General features: G+C 41.2%; 1 protein-coding gene across 3 annotated transcripts in view; it reads right to left on the bottom strand.

Annotated features, from left to right (window-relative positions):
• Positions 1–17,030, bottom strand: part of vta1 (vesicle (multivesicular body) trafficking 1) — a 93,095-nt gene that overhangs the window by 34,754 nt on the left and 41,311 nt on the right. For all 3 annotated transcript variants that reach the window (XM_049590186.1, XM_049590187.1, XM_049590188.1), the window contains exons 4-5: positions 10,817–10,892; positions 1,752–1,866 (exon numbers count right to left, since the gene is read on the bottom strand). In XM_049590186.1, the coding sequence (XP_049446143.1) occupies positions 1,752–1,866; positions 10,817–10,892 (191 nt within the window). The remainder of the gene's footprint in view (positions 1–1,751; positions 1,867–10,816; positions 10,893–17,030) is intronic.

Below are 17,030 nucleotides of genomic sequence, written 5' to 3'. Positions count from 1 at the left end.
TAGTCTTTCTGATACTGATGTCGATATGATACCCAAGTTTTGATTCAGATACCAAAACAATACTTAATGACTTTAGTTTGAGGGATATAAATATGTTTTTCTGTGAACACCTGGCCAAACATGTAGGGCTGCAACTAACGATTACCGCAACTGCACGGTTGACATTCTTTGTGATCAAACTGCTGTAATAGAAACACAGCAAAACCTATTTTTGGCTGTTTGTCCCTATTAGCCTCAGTGTGTGAGTGTGTGATGATGATTATATTCACTGCGTGGCAATGTCATAAAACCATGTCGATCTTTGAAAGGAAAGGAAAAAACAGAAACTGATTGGTGGAAAGTTGCTACTTTTCTCTGGACTTTAAGTGACACTGAAAGTTAAGGGAAGAAAAAATGTAATGTTCTAGACCCCCTCTGACTTGTTGAATGGCACAAATGCGACAATACGATGTGTCTCTATTTTACCGGGTGAAAAATGTGTGAGTTCTGCTGAGTTGCCCAATTATAGACCCTGTTTACTGGAATTCATTAAGTCCAAGTCAATGTTTGTGCCAAATTTGGATCAATTCCCTCAAGGCATTCATAAGAATGAGACAGACAAGGTCACAGTGACCTTGATCTATGACCACGTAAAAACTAATCAGTGCATCGTGGAGTCCAAGTAGACATTTGTGCCAAATTTGAAGAAAGTCCTTTGAGATGTTCTTGAGAAATCATATTCACAAGGATGGGACATACGTAGGAACCTGAAAAAAAATGTGTCTATGGTGGAGAGGGGGGCGGGTATAAGAGGTTAACGTTTCATTTACATGTGTGTTTATTAATAAAAACAGAACAGAAGTTAAAGATGGGAAAGGTAAGATGAGGCCTCTGGAATAAAAAACGGATCCTGATGATTTTGGTGTGGACTTTGGGTTTAAACCAGACAGACATCAACCTGAACAACCACTTGCCAAAAGACTAATGCAGGTAAGCTTTGAGGACAGTCGGTAAATCAGACCACTCAAACATCCCTCGAGCACAAAACCATCACTTGGTTCCTAATCTACTGCAAATCTCTTGTTTGCTGCTAAAACAGTGAACTATAGGAAGAATCTGTCCGTGTGGCAGCAAAACAAAAAGGTTAAGTTTCCTGCCCTGATTTTTTCCCACCGTGTGCTTCTCACAACGCAATGAACTTTAAAGGCTGCTATGGCCATTTTGTTGTCTAATTTATTCAGTCAATCTCCTGGGGATCTCGTGGTGTTTCCCCACGCTTTCTTTCTCCTAAAGGTTATGTCTAATGGTGGAAGCCTGGCATGAGGTAAAGGTCAGGGACTCAGAGTTGATCTGAGCTGGATATGAAGGGGAACAGAGAGTAAGAACATAAATATCAGGTCAATCTCACGCACATTAACACACACATCTCAAACACACACACACACAATGACTGTGTTTGTGTGTGAGAGCGAATGAAATGATTACAAACTTACTTCAGGCATAGAACACGTTACTAATCTATTCTCTGCACTTCTAATCTCTTAAAGTCTGAGGTTTCTGCTGAACGGCTTTCCTGCGACAGTCCCAGAACTGATAGAGCACACAATACAGACCCATACACACACACACACACACACTGTTACACACACACACACCTAGAAACAAACAAAACCATGTCAACAGAGGAAGTTTGCCTCAATGGTTTCTAAAGAACAAACTCAGGAGAGCACAGCCGTGTGTGTGTCCTTCAGCGCCATATCAGTGTGTCCCACCTGCTTCCTCATCCTCGTCCATGCCGATGGGCCCGGCTTGAGGCGTCTCTCCGTTCTTCAGACAGTTGTGGATGTAGGTGGCCTTCCAGCGGGCATACTTCCTGTGCTGGATGTTCTGGTGGTGAGACATAAAAGGGGGTTACTGGAGGTGTTGTAAGGTCGTCAGCAGGGGGGCAGGGGTCATAAAACGTAGGTGGTAGGTGGTGAGTGGTCAGGCTCGTTAAAGGCAAGAATTTGGAAATTGGTCGTGATTGGAAAGTGGGTATGTACAGACAGGAAGCAGCTTGGTTAAGGGTAAATGTTAGGGGAAGCGTATGGAGCGGTGTGCAGGTCATTTTGCTGTATCTGGGTGATTTAGAGTTGACTTTAACAGGAAGCGTACAAGATAAGAGGTAAATGGGATTAGCTTACGGGAAGAACCCAGCTATTAGTAGGTGGAGACAATAAAAGCGTAACAATCTTTAGCGTCAGGGTTGGTTTGTTTATTGTATTACGTGAACGTCACTGTCACCCTGAACATCCCACCAAACCCCATTCAAACACTTAAAAAAAGTATTAATTTTCAAAACAGTTTTGTAGTCCATACTGACACGGTGAAGCAATTCTTACCAGAGTATTTTAAATTGGGAATCAAATGAATGCAAAGAAACTGACTTTATGATTTTTTATTTCTTCCAATCAGAGCTGCGACAACAGTCTGTTCTGAAACCAGGATGCAGAGGAAGGAGACAACCTCAAAGTGATAATTCTGTCAAATACACTGTTTGTTTGTTTGTTTGTTTGAAAGGGTTACACTGCTCCAGATGAGAAATTTTGTTACTCCGACATAGCTCTGATGACTCACTAACGTCCAATGATCCCCATTTAATGTGACAGCACCGTCACTTTTCAGGAGCTCCTGTATGTGTCAAACTATCGTTCCCTCCGCCTGTATAGGCGGATTTATAGTTGTGCATCAGCTCTATGCAAAGCCTTCATCGCAGCCTACACACGTGGCATACGCTGTTGTGAGCATTTATACTAGTGTGGTGGTGTGTCTGTGCCACTCTGCAGTTACACCTCCAAAACACTAGTCAGCAGAGGGGTTTCTGTGAAGTGCTGTAAAGTTTACTTGATTCAAAACACACATTAAACACACATTAAACATGGCGTAATAGTGACAAATTCAAACACAAATCAGCTTCACTATAACTCACAGGTTTCTCAGACAAACACTTTTTCCCCACAAATACAACATGCCAACATTATTAGCACAAGCCCATGGCATTTCACATTGTATAAATTAGCCTAGCAGCTAGCAGAATTTCCCTCTACTCACATGAAGGAACAGAACAACAGCAACATTTAACAAAGGTAACGTTACAAAATCTGGCTCCATTACAACTCACAAGGTTCACTGACAAAAAAACTTTCTTATACTGAACACGTTTTCCAAAAAAAAATACGACATGCTAACATTATTAGCACAAGCCTATGGCATTTTACATTGCATAAATTAGCCTCGTGGCTAGCTGACTTTTTCTCATATGACTGGTTACAACATGCCTATCTGCGGATGTCCTTTAAACCGAGTTTTCAACGATGTTGACTGGTCTGCAGTCAGTTGCCGCCCATTTCACAAGCGCTGTAGCGTCTTTCCCTGCTGACGTGAGTCTGATTAGTGGCACCTGCGTGATCAGCTCGTACATGAGAGCTCAGACTCAAAGTTCTTTGGTGATTTTTTAATTACGTTTGAAAAAAGGGGGATATTACTTTTGACTGGTCAACTGAGCTGTCTGGGAGTCTTTTAATGTGAAAGGAGACATTAGAAGGCTCAGTGGTGTCATTACTTTCCATCACTGCAGCAGCTTGACTACAAGTAAGGTTACAAGAAAGGGACAAAAAGCACCACAAGATTAATGTGATTTAAAAAAAGGCATTTTATGTTTGGACCTTCATCCCTGACAGCCCTAGAAAAAAGGAACAAAAATAGTAAAAAATGTAAATAGGTCGGCAAAATTCAATTCAACTGACAGAGGCATGAGTTGGCTACTGCACTAATTACAGGTGGAATAACTGTTTCAGGTAAAAATAATACGTTTGCATTAAATCAAACCCGTTTAAGCTCATATCCTGGACGAGACTGGCAAAATTGGCTAATGCCTATCATTCATTCATTCATTCATCTTCTAACCGCTTCATCCTCTTGAGGGTCGCGGGGGGGCTGGAGCCTATCCCAGCTACATCGGGCGAGAGACAGACAACCATTCACACTCACATTCACACCTACGGACAATTTAGAGTCACCAATTAACCTAGTCCCCAATCTGCATGTCTTTGGACTGTGGGAGGAATGCCTATATGCCTATATTGCAGACATTAATGAGGCCAGTTGTTCGACGTCGGGTACAAGGCGTGGGTCAGTTATTGGGTTAATGGTTAATTGGGGTATGGGTGATAATGGTACATGAGAGACAGGATGTTTGAAAGGTGAAAAGTGCTGAGGAGGCAGAGAGAGGCGGGGGCAGCAGATTTACACTGACATGACGCTGATAAGAATGAATGGAGAAATTCCTGCTTCGACCAGATAAGTGCCATGTTTTCATCAGCAGCTCAGAAACAATGGCAGACTGTGAGTGCTGAGGTCTTTTCTGAGGCAAGGTTGTGTTTATTCAGCCTCAGTCTTACCGTAAATAAAAAAAAAAAAAAGATTGGCTTAATGTAGTCATTTCTAATCACTGAAATAACACTGCTGCGATATTACAGCACCCCATGGAGGGCCAGGAATCTTAATGTCACCAATACAACATTTCAGGAGAAAGGTGACTCACTGTGAAGTTATTCAGTGAAAAAATTAAATACACACAAGTTCTGCCAGGACAGGGAGGTATCACTTCCCCCAGACTGTGAACAGGGGGGGATGGATTCTGTAAATATAGAATGGACACTATTTTACCATCCACATTAAAGGTAAACAAATGGAAATGTCTGTTGACTTGAATTAAATGGAATCAAATACAACTTTATTTTCCTCAAAAGTGGAAAAGTTGACTGTGATTCATCTGATAGTTCATTAAAACATCAAAACACACACAAATAAAAACAACACTCATAGCATGAATATTTTAACCTCTCTAACTCCGCCAGGATGCCCTCCCTCCTCGCTCCCTCCCTCCTCTGATAATTGGTATCTCCCAGGCGCACTGGGATTGCCGGATTCAGGAAGTTCTCGGCTTTTCAAAAATAACATCGTTTTTCTTTTATTTATTATGTATTTTGCACCAGAGCAGCCTAAACACACAAAGTCCAAAATCGCGATGAGTGGTGACAAGTCATGTCATGCCGTTTTTCGATGGGAAAAGTTAAATGATTACTCGTGATCTTATGTGGAGCCGCTAGAGGGAACTTAGCTGTTTTATAAAAGGTAAGAGTCTCACTCCTAGCACTATTTTTGGCAGAGATAAACCGTCTAGAAAGTGGGATCATAACTTTCACATTTCATATGGCTTTATTTGGTGATATTTTATGGTGTATCTGTGTCATAAACAACATCAGCTATCATAATCACACCTGATTTCAATAAGGTACAATGTTTGAAGCTGGCTGAGTGTTGTTTGATCACTGATAGTACTGTTTTGAAGCAGAGTGACGGACTTGTCATTTGGAGCTCCACCTGGATCTTTTCATGGAAAAAACTCTGTAGAATGGTCATACTTTGAGCAATCTTCTTCAAATTTGAAACAAATGTTCATTGATAGTGTGCCTACAGCCCCATAGTGTCATTTACCTGCTCAGATGAAGCCACAGACAGTTATTCATCCTGAAACACATTTTTTATTTTATTTTAGGCAAAATCTTCAATTTTTTTACTGACTTCAGAGGCCCATTACTCTGTCTCTGTATCACCTAGAGTGTTTCTGACACTTTCACAAGAAACTTCAGAGAGTTTTCTTTCTGGCAAGACCTCATGCATGCATGTAGTCAGAGTGGTTCAGAAGCTACAGTCATTTTAATTTGGGTATCTCATTTTAGGCGTTTTTGCGGCAAAATGGGGTTGGAGTACAGGAAATAAAGTAAAATCAACAAAATTTTAAAAAAAGCCAAATTAACAAAGATTAAATTTAAATATCTAAGAATTGAGCAAGAACTGTCTATTGGCTCAAGAACGTTCCTGCTCTTCATGGTTTATACAATAAACATCTAACTATTGTATTATTTATGGCCTGATCTTACACCTGGTGCAAGGCAGAGCATCACTGCTAGTTTCAGACTGACACAGTTGTCCATCTCATGGCCAGCACCTATTTTGTGTAAGGAGCAAATTTACTTGCGGCCATCTTGTGCACCCACATGGGTGTGTTGGTCTTAAAATGAGGTTTCGTTGGGCATATTGTTAGTGTATTGCTACTTTGTGACAGCAGGAAGTAATTGCGCCATGGATCCAAAAAAAAAAAAAAAAAAATTGGTCTAAAATAAAAACACAAAAATAATGATCCAATTTTAAATGGATGATTTTTTTTATGTTGTCAGCTGGCATGATGACCAAATACTGACCTGCAATGAGCTTGTATCTAACAAAATATCAGTCCTGACTAGTTACTTATCTAGATCTAGTTTTTACAATGAAACATAAAACATTTTGTTTTTTGTTTTTAACATTAACTATGGAAAACGCCTTTACTGGATAAGACTGGTTTGGACTGAAGCAGAAAGATCCACAATCTGTTAAATCTTTTATTTGTTGGCAAAAGCTGCTATTTCCCAAATAAAACATGATGTGTCTGAAATGCTACCAGCACAACATCCTTTAATGTATGCCATTTGAACAGTGATTCGAGCCTCAGTCTTTGAGCTTATCTGCAGGGATCGAGACACTCTAACTTTCAGATTTAAGCTCCCAGATGACGGTCAGCTAGTTACCAAAGTGACTGTTGGAGCCACATGCAGTTTCCCTCCATCTGGCCTTTCCTCAGATTATCTACAGCCTTCTGTAAAGAGCTGACATAAATACTTATTCTTTCAGTGTGAACGGACGATAAACTCCTACAGCCAGACACTGTCCCTGTCAGAGCTCACTGACTCATGGTGGAGAGCGATAATCACAGTAGTAAGACAGATGGTCACCGCCGTCTTTGTCTGCAGAGATTCAGCGCTGTGACGGCCTGGCTGATAGAACAATGCAGGTATTGCTGAAATACAGTGTTGATAACATGTGACTGCGAACCTCTGAAGGTTTTGACCTAGAAAGGGTTAAGTGAGCTCCTTTGAGCATTCAAAGAGGAACTTAAACTACCAAAGGACCCGGCATATTTATACCAGGTAGAATTCAAAATGCTGCAGCGAGAATTCTGACTCAAACTTTACCTGCAGATTTAGAGCAGATTTTAAGATTCTGCTCATCACCCTGGCTTTGCTTCCTGACATATTTCTGAACTGACCATTTCCTATATACTGGACAGCTGATCAGCTTTGAATAGGCATTGATTTTCTCATATTTCTACTATAATGTTGAACTGCTAAGTAGTATTTGCTGAGGGATGTGTCTCCGTATACTGTTTCTCTCTTTCACGTCCTGGTAGCTAATTTAATTATACCGGAGTGAGCTTGGAAGCCGTAAAGATGATCATCAATACTTTTACATAGTTGAGTGGAGTAGAAAACAACTCTGCCGTTTCAGTTTCATGATGAAATTAAGTTGTGGGTGCACGGTTATCAAAGGATATAAAGTTATAAAAGTTGAATCTATCTCATCTTCCCCACGTCATGCTGCTGGGTAACCTCTGAGTCTTTGAGTGTGGGCCATGTCAGCACTACACCTATTGGGGTTCATTCACGATGAACAGCATCTTGTAACAATAGTCCTTTTCACACAGAGATGGCGTTACAGAGCTGCTATGAAGTCCCTTCTTTATGCAGCCTTTGCATTTTTGCACAGACCCAAATTGCGGCATCATGCCACCCCAGAATGTGACTGAAGACAGCAAGCCGGCGTCGCGGCAGCAAAAGAGGCGTGACGGGCGTAATTAGTGATGCACAATAATATTCATCTACAGAAGAGACTTGATGATCACTAAAATTAGGTGGGAAAAAAATAATATACATCAGTGTTATCGGCCAAATAAGTTACTATATATCGGCATATTGGCTATCCTCAAAAAATCCAATATTGTGCATCCCTAGGAGTTATATGTAAAACAACAGTGTCAGCCTCTAGTGTGACATGTAACACACACTTCAGCAGCTCTGTATAAACATTAACAATAACATCACACGTCAATAACAATCATTTAGCGTCCCTGTTATATGGCAGCTGATCTCGTCCTCTGCTCGGGGGGTAAGGAGCTCCTGGACCTCATTGTTTTCCAAATTTGCAGACATTTTTGGCTGCAGTTCTTCTTATTTGAGTTAGCTGCTAACTGCTAACAGCTACTTTTTAAATCCCGCGGTGGACTGCTCACATGAGACGTCGTCAAAACTTCACACCCGTGCCTCCCATGATTCCGTCCTGCTGGCTGTCTCTTTTATACAGATATCGTTTCGGCGCTGTTACCACCTCGGAGGCGAGACAACTCTGTCCCCCCATTCTGGGAGAGTACTTTTTATACAGAACTGAAAAGGTAGTGTAAAAGTGACTAAAGTTAATTGGAGTGTAACAGCTTTTCTGCCTTCGTTATTGAGGCTCCAGAGGTTTAGCATGACCTGTCTGAAGAGACCTGACTACCCAGTACTGTCTTCTCTGAAATTCATGCTTAAAACTCATTGTTACAGGCTTTTTTTTGTGAGTTTTGATTCTCTTGCTGTTTCTTTGATGTTTATTGTACCGCAGTGTAAATTCCCCTCTAAGACTGAAACCTTCCTCACCTGGCACAGGAAAGTGGTGCTGTTCATACAGCAGCTTTAACATGAGTCGGGGCAGCATCGTCAAGGTTTGTCCTCAGGTCGCCTGTGAGCTAACTGTTAGTTCTGTCAGCAGTGTTGCAATTGTAAGCACTGCGCTGACTCAGCTAACTCAGTGAGAGCTCTGTTTGCGTATTGCAAGTTTATTGAAGAATGAAAAATGATTTGTGTGTCCAACCTGTGATTCGGATCTGCTCCCAAGTTTAATGGCTTCTTTCTTTGGCCTATGCTGCAGCCTCCCGCCAAGTTTTAATGACAGTGGGGCCACATTTTTTTCTGTAACACTGCTGACAAATGCACAAGTGGTATCAAAAAAAAAAAAAAAAAAATAGGATAGATATTTGATTACCGACAGAGCTCAGTGCAGAACATCCAACTATGAGGATAATATTGATAATACCAGGGTTAATAGGAAATCCCACATCCCACAAACAACTGTCCACATGGGAGTCTCAAAGTTTCTACTCCTCTCTACAGTCCAGAAGGGAAAGCCCTGACTGAGAGTCAGAGTTCTGATGGACGACAGTGTTAAGTAACACCGAGCCTCCACTCAGCTTGACCGGGAAGCTGCTGAAAACCTCTTTTTACTGCCTGAAACTCAATCACTCCTGACTGTCTGTCTGCAGAGCACTCACCACTGGCCACTCTGAGGACTCATTGTCTGGTGTGTGTGTGTGTGTGTGTGTGTGTGTGTGTGTGTGTGTTCTCCAGGCCTGCAGCAGCTACCTGTACGCATGTAAGTGTCTTGTTGATGTTTAAATGGCTTCTGGGTGACTTGGACACGATGTAGAGACAGACCTGCATTCATATGGAGATGGAGAGGTGTTTGTGTGTGTGTGTGTGTGTGTGTGTGTGTCACAACCTCTGAACAGACACAATACCTGCTGCTAACCACACATTTAATGATAAAACATCACATGACCCCGTGATGTGCTCCTGACACTTGAGTCCTTACAACACAGCACGTATACTGATCAGCCAAAACTTGAAAACCTCTGACAGGTGAAGTGAGTAACTTAGATCATCTCATTACAATCCAATGTTCTACTGGGAAACCTTGGGCCTTTGGGTCCTGAGCATCTGTGGGACATGCTGGTACCCCACCCTGCAAGTCTGTGCCAGACAGAGGTCCTGTGTCCATGCCTCGACAGGGTACCAGCACCTCCCACGAATGATTGATCAGATTGGGATCGGGGCAGGGTCTGGAATAACGCTTGCCAAGCACCAAATGCGCATAGATTTTCCGTTTGGCAAGTAAATCTCAGAGGGCCATTGGCCACACTGGAGGGTAAATGTTTGTACCAAACTGTCATGTAATAACAAACTTTGCTCAAAGTCTCCACTGTGTTTTGGTGTTATTTGCCTGAGTCAGACACACACACACACACACACAGATCAAAACGGTGCCATGAAACTGATGGTCTTGAGCACTCCTGTTTTTGTGGCACTGTTTACCGAACATTTCATCAGCTGATCAGCTGAACCATCACTTCCTACCAGTCTGCTGCTAGCTAGTGTTGCGCCCATACTTGGAAGGTAATGAAATAACACGGAGGCCTTGTAGTTTGAACCAAAGACGACAAACTCTGTATTGCCTCCTATATCGTCAGCAGTAGCACATCACAGCTTCACTTCTTTTTGTTCGTACCTTTCACAACAAAAGCCCTGGGCATACACACTGCATCGCAGCTCGCCAGAGGAGACTCATTCACATACTGAGGCTGTGGTGATGAGGTGTTCAATATATTACGACCATTTTGATTCAGATTTTGCTTTTGCAAACTTTTACATCTCCACTAGAATTTAAAATAAAGTTCTGTGTGTTTGAACAAAGTCTGGCTGCACAGTAGGAGTTTCTTTAGTTCATTAGGAGTTGAGAAGATACTTGTAAATATCTATTAAAGGTCTTTTTTGTGATGTTTGTGTTCTCTGTTCGTGATCAGACACTCTTAAAGTGTTCTCTTTTATGACCATCTGAATTCAGAGGCAGGATGAATGTTTTGTTGGTTTTGGTCTCTTCGGGGAATTTATGGATCATATCAGAGAGATAAAATAAAACCAGCTGCATCCTTTAACAAATGGTCAGACTTCCTGCTTTATCCCGACTGCTTACACTGATCTGTTTTTTGTTGATTATCATCACTCAGGAGGGTCTGCAAAGTGTTACAGAGATCAGACCTTTATCTTACCTCATCTGACAACTCTCCGAACACAGACAAGACATCCAGCAGCAGACTGGCTGTGTAGAACGACTTGATCATGTTCCTGCAGGAAGAAGGGAGGCGGAGGAGGAGGACAGAGATGAGAGGGAGGGAAGGGTTGAGATTAAGAAGTAGAAAGGAATGAAATAAATTAGGAGGGATATCGAAGGTGAAAGAGGGAGAGAAGAGAAGAAGCAAAGACATAAATCTGTTAGTTCAGTGTTCCACTGAGATGATGTGTTTCCCTCTCCCCACTTTCAATATAAAATCAGTTGACTGGTAAAATATCAAACTGGCAGAGAACATTAGAAACTGTTGCTGTGTAGGCAAACTGCACAAACAAGAGGGCTGCTGTTCTGCTGTGATTTCCCAGACCTCATTACATTTCAGTGTCCCACATGGACTCAAAACACAAAGACTTCTGTCATGACAAAAAATCATGAAGAAAAACTTCAGGTGTCATCTGAAGTCAGAGCATCAAAGTTCAGTCTTCAGCCTGGAAATCTGAACTCAGGGTTTATTAATGATGAGCTTCTTCTGTTCCTGAGTGGAAGGATTTTGGTCAGCTGTCATCATGTGACAAAAAGGTGACAGTTGAATCATTGCCATGACAACGAAGCAAACTACACCCATCCATGAAGAACATGAGATATGGTCGAGTGTTCTGGAATAAAGACAGTCAGTGAACCTTGGACGGAAATTCTTCAACCTGGTCTCTCTCCAAAGTCGTCAAATATTGCCACTTGGTCCCTGATTGCAGCATCAGACTATGGCTTGGTGATACCGACAAAAACTGATATGTTGGTGTTTACAGGCTGAACGGCGATACACAATATATCTCAGTATTCTCTACATATTTTCAGCTGCAAGTTAAAGCCACATTAAAGATGTCCGAAGCACTTTTATAAAAACAGACTGTGATCAAAATAAAGTTCAAAGAAAGGAACTTTTTCTCATTTGAAAATATACAGCTGAAACTTCAGCAGGTAACAACAATAGAACAATTTTTTTGACACAGAAAAATTAACATATGTAATTAGAGACGACATACAAAAAAATGAATAAGAGATACCCTAAAGACAGACTTGATAGATTCTTTAATTGACCTGTGACTAAGTCCCACTCTGAAACGCGATGAGCCAATCACAGTGCGTATAGCCATTCCCATAAACTCAGACATTCTCTGCCTGGACGTTCATTGAAACGCATTACAGAAAGTCAATTTTGTTCGGTTTTATGAGCTTTTTCAGAGATTTGAAATTTAAAAAATGGTCAAACGGTGTGCATGGGGTACATGCAACTCTGACACAAGGCATCCTGAGAGGCTGAGCGACCAGGTGTATTTTTTACACTTTAAACCACATCTCAACCGAGAAAAGTGTCTCCTTTGGATAAAGTTGTGTGGTAACGTTAGACCACAACATCATCTCAACGTGAATAAGATTAACAATGATGTCTACATCTGTTCTAAGGTAAGTCAACATTGTGTTTGAGGCAACATATTGTCACTTTGCTGGAAAGAAATATAGTTATCTTTAACATCTCTAGCTAACGTTAGCTAAAGTTAGCCTAACGTTAGCTCCTAGCTGCGTTGTTCATCATGTCACCTTGTTTGCTGGGAGTTCATTAGCCTATTTTGTTCTAGTTTTGTACTTTGGTGATGGTACATCATTGTTAGCTGTTGTCCAAAGGGCTCTAGTTAAGCTAACGTTAACTTCTGGAGCTTAGCTTCATTAACTTATCTGTAATGGCAGAGATAACAAAGGTTGGCAAACGTTATGCTGAATGATTCAGTGTAAATACTGTAGCACCAAACTAACAGAGAGACACTCTTGGTAAAGATGGTAAAAAGGCCGTTATCCTTTTCTCATATTCTGAGCCAAAAACCTTAACTTCAGTGGCACTTTAACTTGTTGTCTTTGATGGTGACGGCAACGAGATGCGGTTCACAAGCGTACACTGTGACCTGTAAATTTTGGCTTGTAATTTAAGCTTTTCATCGAGCTTCTCAACAATAAAATGATGAATATATCTCTCCAATGTGTAGCTTAGGCCCTTTGGTTACTTCTCAATGACATTTGATCGTTATGTCTCCAAAAATCATCAATTGCCTCCTGTGAAATGCCGTGTACTGTGACACCTGCCATAGCACCGGTCACAGAATGTTGACAGTTTGTCCGAGTGAGTGGAGGGGGGCGTGGCTTAGCCATAGGTCAATTACATCAACGGAACCTAAGATCTTTTGTGGCACCCGTGGCAAGTCATTTGTGATGAAGCACAAAAAAAAAAAAAGATTTTACTCTCAATTTCTCACAAATCAGACACGTTCTGTCCTCTGCAGAGACATCCTGTTTCAACAGCTGACAGTCACAGACCTGACCTGAACCGAACACACTGAGTGAGTGTTGGCAGGATTCAAAGATGAGAGATCTTGGCTCTTGCTGTTATTACAGCAACAGCAGCAGGAGGGACGACCCAGCATAAGAACAAGCTTTCCCTCCCTTCTGGCCACAGAAGTACAACACACACACACACACACACACACACACACACAAACACACACACACACACGGCTTTGAATACTCAGAAGTTGTGCTTATTAACAAACGTCCAGTCCAGAGAACAGCTTACAAACAAAATAACTGGTGTCCACACACAGACTCTGATGATGTGATAAACACACTCAGTAATCAGGGTGGGCTGTATGGATAGATCTTCCCTACAGGAACATTTAAATTTATATCATGACAGTAAAATATGTCACAATACAGCACATTTAGAATCAGTTTATGTGTCTTCTAACCAGATGGGATCAGCACTAAACCTTTCACATCCCTGTTGTCAGGCCGCCATGTTGGGTCATGTTGTGAAATGAGCTCACAGAACATCACTGAACTTAGAGAAGGATTTTTTTTTCCAATAAGTAAATATGAAGTTCCATTATTTTTTTCCCCATACATGGTAAGCTTGCCTGTTAGCATACGGTTTAACAGTGCCATAGAGACGTTTCTCTGATCTTCTTCGATCTGCCATCACGGTCCAACAGCTGATGGAGCCGTTGTGTTTCTAACGCTATGAGAAGTTTTGGTTTATCAGCGTGAAACAGTGTAATGACCTGACATCAAAGTATCCGTCCAGCTGAGATGTGACAGAGGAGTGCTGCTGATTTTAAGCTGCAGCACAATGTGAAAGCACAACCATTTGATGTGCTGAGTTCAAATGAACATCACTGACAATGTATTCTACTGTACAGCGGATTGTAACTAAAATGTGCTTTCATAACTCATTAAAATAGAATTATCGCCTCGCAGTTTTATGCCTCCAGTTAAGTTGCACTTACAGTTGACATGGCTGTGAAAACATGGACGGATTTTGTGCAGGACGTTATGATGTCACAGTGACCTTTGACCACCAAATTCTAATCAGTTCATTACTGAGTCCAAGTGGACATTTATGCCACATTGTAGGAAACTCCCTCAAAGCCATCTTGAGATATAGTGGTCACAAGAATGAGACAGATGCAAGGTCACACTGACCTTGACCTTTGACCACCAAAATCTAATAAGGTTATTTTTGAGTCCAAGTGAACATTTGTGTCAAATCTGAAGAAATTCCTTCAAGGCGTTTTTGACATATCACGTGCACAAAAATGGGTCGGACAGATGGATGGACAACCCAAAAACATAAAGCCTCCAGCCACAGTTATCGCCGGGGCTGAGGCAAAAAGAAGTTTACAAACTTCACATATTACCGCAGTTCAAATCAATTTCAAGTTGTCCACCTGGAAATGATTGCTACTGTTGTTGGCACAATGTCACAGTGATTCAATCTTTTTCGCACTTCACAAACATTTGTGTGAAATTTTGTCATAATTACAAAGGAGTTTTTTGAGGTCAGAGTGACCTTGACCTTTGACCACCAAATTCTAATCAGTTCATTACTGAGTCCAAGTAGACATTTATGCCACATTGTAGGAAACTCCCTCAAAGCCGTCTTGAGATATAGTGGTCACAAGAATGAGACAGATGCAACGTCACACTGACCTTGACTTTTGACCACCAAATTTTATTTTTGAGTCCAAGTGAACTTTTGTGCCACATTTTAAGAAATCCCCTCAAGGCATTGTTGAGGTATCGCATTTGCAAGAATGAGACAGACGGATGCCAGTACAGAGGCATAAACAGAATCTAAAAGCAAGAAATGTTTTTACATTAGTAGTCCACGGCAAAAACAAGCTGATCACTACCAGAATCTGAGGATCCCTACTGGTTCTTTAGGAAACTGTCTAAAAGTGGACTTAGTGACCAAACAAGAACAAACTACTGTTCATTTTACTGACCTGTAATCCGCCAAACATTTTTACTGAACCATGACACAACCTGAAAGACCTGGAAAACAGGATGTTGCGCACACACTGACCTTATTAAAAGGATACCGTATCAGTCATGATGTGCTCCTGAATAAAGTTTTTAAGTGTCGTATAACTCAGTGTTTCTGCTCTAAAGGTACATTCACTCAGTCACAGCAGCAAAATCACATCCTGACCTCATACTACCTTGCATTGACATAACTTCACACTGTGTGGTAAACAGGTTTAAAGTGTGGAATAAAGCGAACACTGGTGTTCTAATGGGTACTCTGTAACACCGACCACTCTGAGCTGAAATACCAGGAGAGAAAAGTGGGATCTCTGCATCCCTCCTGGAAAAGACAACACCTAAACAGGGTTCAGGTACAGCTGAAGGAAAATTAAAGTTAAGAGTTTTGAGGACGTTTTTACTGCTACAGGGTATGAAATTTAAGACCAACTTTACAACAACCAAAATTAAAGTAATAAAGTAGAATTACCACCTTGCTGTTTTATAGCTCTGCAGACAAGTCAAGCTGATGTAAACATCTGTCTGATCAGACTCATATGAAGCCATGACAGTTAACAGTGCTTCAAAGATGGATGTTGCTGCAAAGTAGCTGCAAATTCTAAAACACGGACGCTTCACACATTTTCCCCCGACAGCGCAGAAGATCTATACAATCAGCACAGATAAGATTAGAGTCACCAAATTCAGTATCTGACCAAATGTCTCCCCTTCTGCTCCTGAGATATGGCGTTGAGTAATGGCCAGAAAACATGATGATGTCACAGTGAAGCTGACCTTTGACTTCTGCATATAAAATGTCATCACTTCATTATTTTATCCTGTTAGACATTTGTGGGAAATTTTGTCTTCATTAATGTATGAACTCTTAAGTTGTGGCCTAAAACATGTTGTAATTCAAATTTTAATCAGTTCATTCTTGAGTTAAAGTGGACGTTTGTGCCAAATTTGAGGATATTCCCTCAAGGCCTTCTTAAAAAACTGTGTTCATGAAACAGAAACAAGGTAACAGTAACCTCTGACCACAAAAATCTAATCAGTTCATCCTTGAGTCTAAGAGGATTTGTGCCAAATTAAAGGATAGAATTCAAGGCCTTCTTAAATACTTAAGTTCATGAGAATACAAAAGATGCGAGGTCACAGTGATCTATGACCATCAAATTCTACTGACTTTATTGTTGATTTCAAGAGGACATTTGTGCCAAATACAAGCGAACTCCCTTAGGGAATTTTTGAGATACTGTGTTCACGAATGAGAATGAGACAGGAACAAGGTAACAGTGACCTTGACCTCTGACCACAAACATCTGATCAGATCGGCCTTGTGTCCTAGAGAACCTTTGTGCTAAATTTGAGGACATTTACTTGGGCACTTGTGAGATATCATGTTCATGACATTGAGGTGGACACATAATCACAGTGACATTGACCTTTGACCACCAAAATCTAATCAGTTCATCCTTGAGTGACGAGAAAGTCTGTGCAAAATTCAATGATATTCCTCAAGGCCTGAGCACACGGCAGTGGTTGGACCAGAAGTCTGAGTGGAACAACAAAGTTGTTGCTTAGCAACCAAAAGATGCTTTGGAATGGACCGTATCCCATGGCAACCCGTCAGAACAACAGCTGCACTCATCAATGTCAAAGTGATTTGATAAGTTTATTTACATATTGGTGAATATCTGAGTTCAGGACTTCGTGAGTTCAAAGTAGCCGCAGCCCAGATTTACCGGCACTTGTTAGGGCTGATTTCCCATCATGACACACACACACACACACACACACACACTGCTCATGTAAGGAACATGAATGGCTTCCTTGTAGCG

The sequence above is a fragment of the Epinephelus fuscoguttatus genome, linkage group LG11 (assembly GCF_011397635.1).
Source record: "Epinephelus fuscoguttatus linkage group LG11, E.fuscoguttatus.final_Chr_v1".
In the NCBI taxonomy this organism is placed as follows: Eukaryota; Metazoa; Chordata; class Actinopteri; order Perciformes; family Serranidae; genus Epinephelus; species Epinephelus fuscoguttatus.
Note: the sequence above shows the minus strand (reverse complement) of the source record. Positions and strands in the feature narration are given on the sequence as shown.